The sequence below is a fragment of the Canis lupus genome, chromosome 15 (genome assembly GCF_048164855.1).
Source record: "Canis lupus baileyi chromosome 15, mCanLup2.hap1, whole genome shotgun sequence".
Lineage (NCBI taxonomy): Eukaryota > Metazoa > Chordata > Mammalia > Carnivora > Canidae > Canis > Canis lupus.
This window is the reverse complement of record NC_132852.1, coordinates 38,891,222-38,904,847: the sequence shown is the minus strand read 5'-3', so window position 1 is coordinate 38,904,847 and position 13,626 is coordinate 38,891,222. Positions and strand designations below refer to the sequence as shown.

The 13,626-nt window shown below is 38.1% G+C and overlaps 1 protein-coding gene across 5 annotated transcripts in view; it reads right to left on the bottom strand.

The window, feature by feature from the left end:
• HOOK3 (hook microtubule tethering protein 3) overlaps positions 1 to 13,626 on the bottom strand; it is a 143,546-nt gene that overhangs the window by 84,090 nt on the left and 45,830 nt on the right. For all 5 annotated transcript variants that reach the window (XM_072776678.1, XM_072776676.1, XM_072776677.1 and 2 more), the window contains exon 2: positions 11,137 to 11,222. In XM_072776678.1, the coding sequence (XP_072632779.1) occupies positions 11,137 to 11,159 (23 nt within the window). In that variant the 5' untranslated portion in view covers positions 11,160 to 11,222. The remainder of the gene's footprint in view (positions 1 to 11,136; positions 11,223 to 13,626) is intronic.

Sequence of the window (13,626 nt, the reverse complement as noted above, 5' to 3'; positions counted from 1 at the left end):
ACAAGCAAAAAGAACCCATGAAACACACAAGACCATTTCCTTATATTTTTCCAATAACATATTTGACTATAACTTATGAACCAGTCCTAGCCTAAGCTAAAAAATACAAAAAAAGCACTTAACTTTAATCTGTAATATTATTCCAAGAATATATTATCTGCTGCACTTGCCTTCACAAAAACAAACATTAAATTTCATTTGTACTGCTAAGATTACTTAAGCACTGTAATATTCTTATTGAACTCAAATTAAGATGGACCCAAAACCAAAACTATATTTTGATTCCATCTCTTAGTATGGCAAATATTAGTACTTTCTGGATAGGCTGATTCTTTGGTCTATTTTCTAATTATCTTTTAATTACCCAAAACAATCATTTTGGTCCCCTGCTGTTAAATGTGTATTCAAGACTTAGCTATAATATTTAAATTTCACATCCATAACGACATCAAAAAATATAGCAAAGTATTCTTAGCCTCCACTAATCAAAATAAGCAATAAAGGCACATAAGGGATAGGCTCTGAGCCAAGGACACAGGTTACTATAAAAAGACAAGTATCCATGTAAGAGGCTTTCTAACTGTCCACAGCTTGACCTCATTTTCTCTCTTTTGGTCTTATCTATTTTCCTTTCCCTCTTTCTTGACGGCCAACAACTGAAATGAGATTTATTTATTTATTTATTTATTTATTTATGATAGTCATCAGAGAGAGAGAGAGAGAGAGAGAGAGAGAGAGAGGCAGAGACACAGGCAGAGGGAGAAGCAGGCTCCATGCACTGGGAGCCCGATGTGGAATTCGATCCCGGGTCTCCAGGATCGCGCCCTGGGCCAAAGGCAGGCGCTAAACCGCTGCGCAACCCAGGGATCCCCTGAAATGAGATTTCTAAGTGGGTTTTGGGTAGAAGACAGGGAGTTTAGTTTTCGATATAATAACTTTGAAATGTCTTTTAGGCTTAAATGGAGACATTGAATAGATGATGAATTAAGTCTGGAGGTCAAAGGAAAGATTCATGCTGGAGATACAAACTTAAGAGTCATTAGGATATGGATGATATTTAAATCCATGAGACTAGATGAAATCATCAAGGAAGTGAATGCAGAAAAGAGTAGAGGAGCAAGGCCTGAGTCCTTAAGCACTCCAACATTTGGAAGTAGGATAGAAGAGGAAAATAAGCAAAGGAAATACAGATCATCAGGTGAGACAGGAGAAAAACCCAGAGGGTAACAGTATCCTGGAAACCTAATTTTTAACAGCTTACAAGGACGTAAGTCCTTTGAATGCTGCTGCCAGGTCCAGATAAAGACTGAGAATGGGCCATTAGAATCAGCAATGTGTAGAGAATTGGTGAGCTAACAAGTGCAGTTTTAATAAAATGGTGGTGGTTAACTATAATAAAATAAAATGGTAACTAAAAAGTGGATTTAAAAGAGAAGAGAGAAATCCGAAAACAACTGAGTACAAACTATTCTTTAAAGAAGTTTTTGCTACAAAGGGGAGGAGAAATTGGCTGACAGCAGTGAGATCAGAAGTACTGTTAAAGAGGGATCCCTGGGTGGCGCAGCGGTTTGGCGCCTGCCTTTGGCCCAGGGCGCGATCCTGGAGACCCGGGATCGAATCCCACATCAGGCTCCCGGTGCATGGAGCCTGCTTCTCCCTCTGCCTGTGTCTCTGCCTCTCTCTCTCTCTCTCTCTCTCTGTGTGACTATCATAAATAAATTTAAAAAAATTAAAAAAAAAAAAGAAGTACTGTTAAAGAGAAAAGAAGTAACCATTGCTCACTATTAGTGGATATGATCCAGCAGAAAAGGGAAAAGTGATGATGTAAGAAAAAGGGAACAAATTGGTTCCAACAAATTGGTTAAGTGATGATCTTGAGTAGGTGAGAGGCAATGGGATGCAATATACAAAGTATAGGTACTGACTTTAAGACAGGATCCTTCACCACCAACCCACACATATGTGTCATAACAGGCAGCAAGGTAAAGTCAAACTAATGCTGGTAGGTGGGTACATGTAGTCATGGGATTCTACAGAAATTGTTTTGTTTCAACGTCCTCAGAAGTAGGAGGTATCCCACCTTGTAAGGTGATCGGATAAGAGAAATGAGAGAGGAGGTAGTGGAAGTTTGAGAAGAGAAAAGTGTGAGATAGTCATCTGGAAGAGTGGGGGAATGAAAGAGCTAGGGAAACACAGTATGACTGTGAGATCCCATAAGGTAACATTGCAGTTTTGTGGTGAGAAATTTAAAATGAGATCCATCAGCATGTTTGCATTATTTTTTCAGCTGGGTTCAGCTGCATAGGTAAGAAGCATTAACTAGTAGGACATTAACTTTAACCAAAGTTACGGCTATGCTAAACAAATACAATATGAGAGGGGCAGAGAAGCTAAAAGTGTATATAAGGGAGTAATTATGATTGACCATGGAATTTTAGTTAAATAAGAGGAGAGAGTGGGCAGTGAAGGTGGACAGTATTAAGATCCTACTGGCACTAGAGAATTAAAGAATTATTGGAAGCTTGATACCAGAGGAAGTGAGATAGACAGGAAACAACCACTGATAATAAGAAAACTGAGATTATGGATGGATTACACACTATCAATAATTATAAAGTATGGGGTATAACCATGGGAATGAGTGGCTGAAATCTAGTAGAAGACCAACGGAGAAGAGTTCAAGAAATTGGTAGGCAAGGATATGAAGATCACCCACGTATATATTCAAATCACAGAACGTAGATATGAATAGTACCAGAAGGAGCCAATAGTGTGCCAGGATCCCATATTGTTGAGAAATGAGAAGGAATGAGGGCAGCCCGGGTGGCTCAGCAGTTTAGCGCCGCCTTCAGCCCAGGGCCCGGGATCAAGTCCCACGTCAGGCTCCCTGCATGGAGCCTGCTTCTCCCTCTGCCTGTGTCTCTGCCTCTCTCTCTCTCTCCCCCCTCTGTGTCTCTCATGAATAAATAAATAAAATCTTTAAAAAAAAAATGAGAAGGAATGATCACAACAATGAAGGGTAGTAAATGATGTCATAAGATTCAAAACTAGGGTTTTAGGTAAGATGCTGGAGAATGGTCTGGAAGCAGCACTAAGGAGCACCATCACCTCTGGGCTACGTGGTACTTAAAGACTGTAGGAGACAAAATAGCCATCACTTGAGAAGCCTGCAGAAGTAGCATCAGGGGAGAACTAGATATCTTTTAGAGCCAAAGCTCGATCAGGCAAAGCGCTGATCGTTCTTTGGCACAAATACTGCAGGTTAACCAAGAAACACAGGCTTAAGAGCATAGTCAATTCAAATTCTTGCTATCTCATATAAAAACATTCTGTGCTCTCTGAAGTGGATTCTGCTTTGTAGATTTTTTTTTACCAATATTAATTTTCTTCAAACCAAAGAGTTGAAAATAGAAAATTCATTTAACAATCACAGTTCCCTCAAGACTTAAGGGGAAAAGAAGTTTTCATTTTGTATTTGTTAATGTACAGATATGAAAGGATAGAGTACATCTTAATGTTTTTAGTAACTGCTCTATAGTAAAAAGTACTTAAACAAAAAACTAATTATCACAGGACACCTGGGTGGCTCAGTGAGCGTTTGCCTTTGGCTCAGGTCATGATCCCAGAGTCTGGGGATCAAGTCCCGCATTGGGCTCCCAGGCAGGGAGTCTGTCTCTCCCTCGGCCTGTGTCTCTGCCTGTCTCTCATGAATAAATAAAATCTTAAAAAAAAAAAGTATCTAATCATCTATGGATGATGTCTGTCTAGTCACTAGGCAGATCAACATAATTAAAATTCCTGAAAATATGGGAAATAAATCTTTTAATAAATAGAGCAAAATATGAAAAAAATCAACTCCTATATAAAAAAAGTAACTCAAACTGCACCACAGACCTAAATGTAAGTACTGTAACTATAAAACTTCTAGAGGAAAACAGAAGAAAATCTTAGTGACCCTGGGTTTGGTAAACATTTTTTAATGCTGGCTTAGGCAATGGAATGTACGACTCTCGATCTCTGAGGTTGTGGGTTCGAGCTCTATGCTGGGTGTAGAGATTACTTAAAAAATAAAATCTTATAAAAAAAAAACACATAAAAGAAAAATATATTAGGGCAGCCCCGGTGGCACAGCGGTTTGGCGCCACCTGCAGCCTGGGGTGTGATCCTGGAGTCCCGGGATCGAGTCCCACATCAGGCTCCCTGCATGGAACCTGCTTCTCCCTCTCCCTGTGTCTCTCTCTCTCTCTCTGTGTGTCTATAAATAAATAAATAAAATCTTAAAAAAATAAAATCTAAAAAAAAGAAAAATATATTAGATTTTATCAAAATTTGAAACTTGCACCTTGCAAAGATACTATTAAGAAAATGAAAAGGGAAGCCACAGATTGGGAGAAAATATTTTAAAACATGTATCTGAAAAGGGACTTGTATTTAGAATATATAAAGGAACTCTACATTCACTAACAATTTAAATAAAAAACAGGCAAAAGATCACGGGAAACCATTCACAAAAGAGATATACATGAAAAGATGCTGGACATCATTAGTCATCCTAGGGATACAAACTAAAACCACACTGAGTTACCACTAGACAGCCACCAGAATGGCTAAAATAAAAAAGACTAACCTTATATACATGAAATTAATTTAATACTGTGTATCAACTATACTTCAATTAAAAGAGGGGCACCTGGGTTGCTTAGTTGGTAGAGCATGTGACCCTTGATCTCAGGGTTGTGAGTTCAAGTCCCATGCCAGGTGTAAAGATTACTGAAATATAAAACCTTAAAAATTCCTGAAAAACAAAAAAACACTGACCTTAGCAAGTGATGGTGAGACTGTGGTGAAATAAGAATGTTCATACACTGCTTATGGGAGCATAAATGGCACATTCACTTTGGAAACACTTTGGCAGTTTCTTTTTTTTTTTTTTTTTTTTTTCACTTTGGCAGTTTCTTAAATATTAAACATATACCTAACCATATGTTCCAGCCATTCCACTCCTGGGTGCAATTTTACTAGAGGGAAATGAAAAGCATATGTCCATACAAAAATTTGTATGCTAATATTCAGTTGCCTTATTTGTAATAGTCCCAAACTAAAATAACACAGCTGTTCCTCAGCAGATGAATAGATCACAGTATATCTATACAATGGCATATGTATGAACTATTACAGTCAACAACATGAATGAATTTCAAAATAGTTATGTTGCATGAAAAAAGCCATACCTTCTCCCTCAAATAAGAAAACATTTTGTGGGAGTCCATTTATATAAATTTCTAGAAAGTGCAAATTAGTCTACAGTAATGAAAAGTAAATCAGTGGTTGCCTGAGGATGGGAAGGGCTAGCAGAAGGCAGGGACTGAAACACTTCTTGAAGTGACTGATACGTTCATTATCTTGGCTGTGGTGATAGTCTCACGGGCATCTACATAGGTAAAAATTTATCAAATACTGTATTTTAAAAATGTATAATTTACTATATGTTGATTTCATCTCATGAAGGCTACAAAAAAGAGGAAAGCACTAAAAACAAATGAACTATCAAGCCATATGGAGAAATCTTAAATGGAATATTGCTAAGTGAAAGAAGCCAATCTGATAAGACTATATACGGTTATGATTCAATTACATAACATTCTGGGAAAGGCGAAACTATGAAGACATTAAAAGGATCAGGAGGGGAATCCCTGGGTGGCTCAGCGGTTTAGCGCCTGCCTTAGGCCCAGGGTGTGATCCTGGAGTCCCGGGACCGAGTCCCACGTCGGGCTCCCTGCATGGAGCCTGCTTTTCCCTCTGCCTGTGTCTTTGCCTTCTCTCTCCCTCTGTGTGTCTCTCTTGAATAAATGAATAAAATCTTTAAAAATAAAAAATAAAAATAAAAAAATAAAAAATATCAAGAGTTGCTAGGTAATCTACAGCAGAGGGAAGGATGACTTGGTAGAGCACAGGGGATTTTTAGGGCAGTGAAACTACTCTGTGTGATACTATAAAGATGATACATGTCATTACATATTTGTCAAACCCCTACACAGAATGTACAACACAGAATGAACTTTAATGTAAATTCGGGACTTTGGGTGATAATGATGTTTCAGCATAGGTTCATCTGGTATGAGATCTTGATAGTGGGGGAAGCTCTGTGTGTGGTGGGGCAAGGAGTGTGTGAGAATTTACCATATTTATGCTCAATTTTTAAAAATGTTTTTTAAAATAGTAAAATATACACAGCATAACATTTGTCATTTACACTAAAGTGTGCAGTTCAGTGCCATTAAGTGCGCTCACAGTGTTTGCAACCATCACTATCATCCACCCCCAGAACTTTTCTGTCATCCCATATTGCAACTCTTTCCCACTTCGATTTTGCTGTGAAACTAAATCTGTCCTAAAAAAAAAAAAAAAAAAAAAAAGGGATCCCTGGGTGGCGCAGCGGTTTAGCGCCTGCCTTTGGCCCAGGGCGCGATCCTGGAGACCCGGGATTGAATCCCACGTCAGGCTCCCGGTGCATGGAGCCTGCTTCTCCCTCTGCCTATGTCTCTGCCTCTCTCTCTCTCTCTCTCTCTGTGTGACTATCATAAGTAAATGAAAAAAAAAAAGTCTATTAATTTAAAAAAGAGGGGGACATAAACTATACGGACAAAAATAGAGAAAGAAGACAACAGCAACAAAATTTTAGAAGCTGGAAAATAGATGAACAAAAAAATGACTAAAAGGCTTGACAGATTAAAAAATTACACTAAAAAGAAACATACTTAGGCTCATTCGTATTTGATAAAATTTCTGTTGAAACCACAGAAGGATAATTTTTTTACTTCTCAGCTCAGACAAAATGAAAAGATTTGCAATTTCCAGTGAAACTCTGCTCAGCACCCACATTCTTTTTGGCTTTCTTCATACCTCTCTGGTACTTTTGTTTGAGGTTCCAACCAGAATTAAATTTCAAAGCTCTACAAGGCTCAGGATATATGTATTTTCCTCTTATGTTATACTATTCCCTAAGTGACTTAATCTACACTAATGGCTTTGATTAAGAGATACCCAAATTGATTCTGGAAGTATGGACTTCTCTTCCATACTTTAGACCTGTATGATCAAATGCTAACTTGGCATTTTCTCTTGATATCTCAATACTACTCAAGTTCAATGTCCCCCAAACTAAACCCATGATATATCCAGCACTCCTCCACAGTAGATCCCCTTTAAGCATTCCCACATCACTCATTTGCACCCCTTTCTGTGTACTTGCTTAAGCTAGAAACTTAAAAGTCAATTTTGATACCTCTTTTTTATTCCACTACCCCATATCAATCACCAACATTTGGTTTTCTCTACTATTTTGAGTCTATCCATTTTGTCTCTCCTTCACTATCTCCTAATCCAAAATACCGTAATCTCCCTTCCGATTTTACTACAAATTTCTTTCTAATTGATCATCCCTCATCCTTATGGCCTCTTTTATTTATTTATTTATGGCCTCTTTTACTTAATTTTACATCTGCAGCCAGAATATTTTCAAAATGTAAACCAAACTAGGATTTAATCAAATAAAAACTCGAAAGAAAGAAAGAAAGAAAGAAAGAAAGAAAGAAAGAAAAAGAAAGAAAGAAAAAGAAAGAAAGAAAGAAAAGAAAGAAAAGAAAAGAAAAGAAAAGAAAAGAAAGAAAGAAAAAGAAAGAAAGAAAGAAAAGAAAGAAAAGAAAAGAAAAGAAAAGAAAAGAAAAGAAAAGAAAAGAAAAGAAAAGAAAGAAAGAAAGAAAGAAAGAAAGAAAGAAAGAAAGAAAGAAAGAAAACTGGTGCAGCCACTGTGGAAAACAGTAGGGAGGCTCCTCAAAAAGTTATTTACAATAGCCAAATTATGGAAACATCCCAAATGTCTATCAACAGATGAATGGATAAAGAAGATGTGGGGTGTGTGTGTGTGTGTGTGTGTGTGTGTATATATATATATATATATATATATATACACACACACAATGAATGTTACTCAGCCATCAAGAAAAGAATGAAGTCATGCTATTTGCAACATGGATGGAGCTAGAGAGTATTATGCTAAGCAAAATAAGTTAGAAAAGACAAATACCATATGATTTCACTCTTATGCGGAATTTAAGAAACTAAACGAGCAAAGGGACAAAAAAGAGACACACAGGGATACCTGGGTGGCTCAGCGGTTGAGTGTCTGCCTTCGGCTCAGGGCGTGACCCTGGGGTCCTGGATCAAGTCCCACATCGGATTCCTGAGGGGGGCCTGCTTCTCCCTCTGCCTGTGTCTCTGCCTCTCTCTCTGTGTCTCTCATGAATAAATAAATCTTTTTTAAAAAAGAGACGCAAAGGAAGAAACACTCTTAACTGCAGAGAACAAACTGATGGCTACCAGAGAGTTAAATAGGTGATGGGGATTAAGGAGGGCACTTGTGATGAACACTACTAGGTGTACGGAAGTGCTGACTCACTGGGGCACCTGGAGGCACCAGGGTGCTCAGGGGTTGAGCATCTGCCATCGGCTCAGGTCTTGGCTCAGGTCTCAGGTTGTGATCCTAGGGTCCTAGGATCAAGTCCCCCATCAAGCTCCCTGCAGGGAGCCTGCTTCTCCCTCTGCCTATGTCTCTGACTCTCTTTCTGTCCATGTCTCTCTTTCTCTGTGTCTCTCATGAATAAATAAAATCTTAAAAAAAAGGAAGTGTTGACTTGCCATATTGTACACCTGAAATTAACATTACACCGTAAGTTAACTAACTGGAATTTAAATAAAAACTTAAAAAAATATTATATAAATCTGACCCTGTCCACCCTTCCCTGCCTCTCATATCGCTTGGAATAAAGACACAAGATTCTACATGGTCTGGCAACATCTCTCTTTCCATTCTCATTTTGTAACATGCTCCCTCTCTGCTTTAGTCACTCAAACCCTCTCTCTTTCGGTGGTGGTGTTCACCATACTCCATCAGCTTGTAAGGCCTCTTCTGTGTATGGTCTTCTGCATGTTAAGAAATCTATTACCAATCATCTTTCAGATTCAATTTTTTTATTTTTTCAGGTAAAATGTGACATCTTTAGTTAAGTCAAATGCATCTCTTTACAAACTTTCATAACATTACGTATTTCTGCTCTGTAGCACTAATTAAATAGCAATTTTGTTTTCATAGTTATTTAAAATCTGTCTTTCCCAAGGTTATAAACTCTCTGAAGGCAACTGCCCTGTAGGTTTTGGCTTACCCTTGTATCACCAGTGTTGGACACAAAGTAACCCTCAATAAATATCAAAGGGACAAAAAGGAACTGAACTTCCTTGAAACTGTACATATACAGATATTAAAAACAGATAATATGCAACAATATGAATGAATCTCAGACATTATGTTGACTGGAAGAAGTCAGACACAAAAGAATACATACTGTATGATTCTCTTTATAAGATGTCAACAAAGTAACTACTGGTGTAGAAGTCAGAGTCATGGCTATCTTTGGGGAAGGGATACGGATTTAGGGAGGGTCATGGGGGAACCATCTGGGGCTAGATATGTATTTCAACCTGGGTGATGGTTATACAGATGCGCATATGCACACACGAATTCATAATTTTTTAAGTATACTTTTCTGTATATGTTTTACTGTAACAAAAGGAAAAAAGGCAACATTTTGGGAGGAAAAAAGGTCAAAAACTAAGTACTGATAAGAAATAGGTCTACAAGACCTTGGTAAATTAATCACTTTGCACAACATCACGTATGCTATAATCTTGATTTGGTAAAACAATATATACGTATGGTCCTTCTTCTCCTGGTTTCTGCAAATGACAGAAATCCTACCCTAACTTAAATAAAAAATTCATTTACTGACACATACCTGGAAAGCTTACTTAGCTTCAGTGAAACTCTCGAGACCATTCAAACGCTAAAAATTATTAGGGCACCACACAGAAGTGACCATGAAAATCAGCAGATTACTGTTCTCAGGGTGCTAGAACTAAGAATGATCAGGTTTCAAATGAGCCTTCAAGCTCCACCAAAAAGTCTGTGTACCTATGTATCTGGAGAGGTGTGCCATGTACTTACAGACAAAAGCAATAGCAAGGTAGTTTTCAAGCATGAGTCCCTAGTTCTAAAGACATGCAGATTTTCTGAAATGTAGGCATCTGAACTGTGTTTCAGATGGACAATTCTATGTAGCTCACTGCAAAGTGAACAAGAGCAAGAATTCATTTACTGTTCATATTGATTCTTAACAAAACTGCAGGAAATCTTTTTACTCATATGCAAATCACAAAGCCTACTAAGAGCTCAGTGCTTCAAAAGACTAAAGTATACCCCAAATCACATCAAACCTAAGTCAAAAGTTGGAAATAGTCATACAATATCAACTTTACCATCTATTTTTTCAAGTACTTAGAAGAATCAGGTATGTTTCATATATCTCAAATAAGTATGTCATTCTTTCATTTGGTAGACATGAGTAACCATAATGAAGGCTGAATCATGAAAAACTGATCATATTTAGCCATTTGTGATCTACAAAGGACATTATCATCTGATTCAACTAAAAATAAAACATTATGATAGGATACAATGGTGAACAAAACAAATTCTCTGCACCTGTGTGAATCTTATACTGTGTGTATATATACATGGGTGGTGGGGAGGGAAGCAGCACAAAACAAATGAACATATAAAATGGTGTTACATACCTTTGAGAAGAACATAAAAGGTTAAAAGGGATATAAACGGAGCATAGATGAATGGTAGTCACTTATTTTATGAGTGGTCAGGGAAGGCCTCACTGATAACATTTGAGCAAAATCCTTAAAAAAGAGGGAGTAAGCCTCTAAATTCTTCTACAATGAGAAAATCTCATCACTGGACATGAAAATTTCTGCCAAGTTTATGCTGAGAAACACAAGAGCAAATAATTATGCCAAAACCAATGGCATGTTATAATAATTATACCTTTAATTAAACCTTCAGCCAGTCAATCTGCACCTAAAGGATATGCCAACAAAATTATCACTGACATTTACAGTTCTTATTCTACATATAACACACACTTCATGTAAATTTATTTTTTGTCCACGTTTTCAATCTAATAAATATTCACATATAAGAACATACAAAAAGATAAAGCAATTTATTCTTACATTTTTTGAAGAACCTGGGCCATCACAACCCCATTCGTTAAATCTTCTACGGTCTGGCATGGTGCATCCACGTTAAATGTCTGGATCTGGGTGGGGAGAAAAAGAGCGGGGAGGGTTAGAGGGGAGATTCCATGGTTAACCATACAGAGTTTATATGTTTCTTTTTGTGATCTCATCTTGGGAGTGGAATAAATTTTTTTTTAAGATTTTTATTTATTCATGAGAGACACAGAGAGGGAGAGGCAGAGACATAGGCAGAGGGAGAAGCAGGCTCCATGCAGGGAGCCTTATGTGGGACTCAATTCCGGGACTCCAGGATCACGCCCTTAGCTGAAGGCAGGCGCTCAACCACAGAGCCACCCAGGTGTCCCATGGAATAAATTTTAAAAAGCAAAAAAGTTGGAAAAGTTTTCCCTTATGGGAAATTTCCTACAGGTTCTCTCTCTTTTTTTTTTTTTTTTAAAGATTTTATTTACTTATTCATGAGAGAGGCAGAGAGACACAGGCACAGGGAGAAGCAGGCTCCCTGCAGGGGGCCTGACGGGGACCTGATCCCAGGACCCCAGGATCATGCACTGAGCCAAAGGCAGATACTCAACCACTGAGCCATCTTGGCGTCCCACCTGCAGGTTCTCATTGTAATTTTTCCCTTTGGGTAGTAAAGAAATTGTGGTGGATACTTAGTGACATCCCAGCATCCATTCTGCTCACAGATAATCAATCTAAGCAAGTCATGGTACCTTCATCCCCTCTACTAGTGATTGACTTAGGACTCACAGGGCAAAGACAATCTGAACCAAAGAGCTGCAGAGTGATGCTTAAACTTGAGTTTCTAGGAAAGAAAAGCCAATCTCCTCTTGATGTGAACAAGTATGTTACCTCAAATGCCACCAGCAGTCATATTAGGGCTCTTAATGGAATACATTTTAGGATGAGGCCAATGCAGTGTATGACAAAGACGGATACAAAGAACTAGGTCCTTGAGGCCAAAATTGAGCCACTGAATTACAAAAAACCGTAAAGCCTATTATGTGAGATAAACTCGTTTAAGACTGGCCAAGTTGACAGGACATCTGGGTGGCTCAGCGATTGGGATCTAGTCCCACATTGGGCTCCCTGCAAGAAGCCAGCTACTCCCTCTGTCTATGCCTCTGCCTCTGCCTTTTTCTCTCAGCTTGTGTCTTTCATGAATAAATAAATCTTAAAAAAAAAAAAAAAAAAAAAAAAAAAAAAAACCTAGCCAGGTTGAGGGACACCTGGGTGGCTCAGTGGTTGAGCACCTGCATTTGGCTAAGGGCATGATCCCGGAGTTATGGGATCAGGTCCCACATCGGGCTCCCCATGAGAGGCCTGCTTCTCCCTCTACCTCTCTCTGTGTCTCTCTCATGAATAAATAAATAAAATCTTAAAAGAAAAAAAAAAAAAGACTGGCCAGGTTGAGACTTCTTTTACTCAAAACCAAAACCAAAATATCTCTATACAGATGTAGAAGTCACATTCACTACAGTTGAAATTAGATATTCAATTCTGATTTTAAATGTATTCTGAATTAGATCTAACTTTGCAGAAAACAAAACACCCAACTAAATTTGCACTGATCAGCATGACATGGTTGAGAAATAGAAATTATTTCCATAAGATAATACACTTGAGCCAACAATGATTCTACTCGGTAGTGCAACCAAGACTTAGAAGGAATAAATCATTGAGAAAAGACAGATGCAGGCCATGCTCTTGCACAGTTTATAGTTTAGCAAAATGAAAGAGAATGACAGGATGTGCAAACACCAACACAAAGGTTAGAAGTGACAGCGAGAAGCAATCTAAGAATGAGAAACAGCTTGGCATGGGATGGGGGGTGGGAACAGGAAGAGATGGAAGAGGTTAAAGAATATAATTGTGAAAGATGGGGCATCACTGTGCAAAACTTCATAAGCCATGTCACAACTTTATCCTAAGAGCAACTGTGGGGGGCGGGGACCGAGGAGGCAATAAGCAAAGGAATCCAAGCAGGAGACTGAGGCAATGAGATTTGCACTGTATAAAGATCCTGGATGCGGTATGAAGAAAGGATTGGAGGGAAAGAGGCACAGAAACCCATTTTAGTAGGTTTACAGTATTAACATAGCTGAGGTCAAACCAAGTAGAGACAATGGAAATGTTGGGAAAAATACTCAATTCTTCTCACACATTTTTATTTATTGGGTTACACACTCAGAAATGAAATTACTGGGTCAAAGTATATGCACATTTTAAGGTTTTTGATATATACTGACAAACTGTCCTCAATTCTATTAATTCGGTTCTAGTAATTTTCTCACTTCGTAACAGTAGGTGCCTACTTCTCTATATTGTATCATTTATAAATCTTTAAAAAAAAAGCTACTGATAAACGCAGTCGGTACCTACTTTATGTATTCTATACAGGAGAGTCTTGTGAGTAGTGATGGTTTTGGTGATGGAAACTAAGGGAATTATCCTAAAGATCAC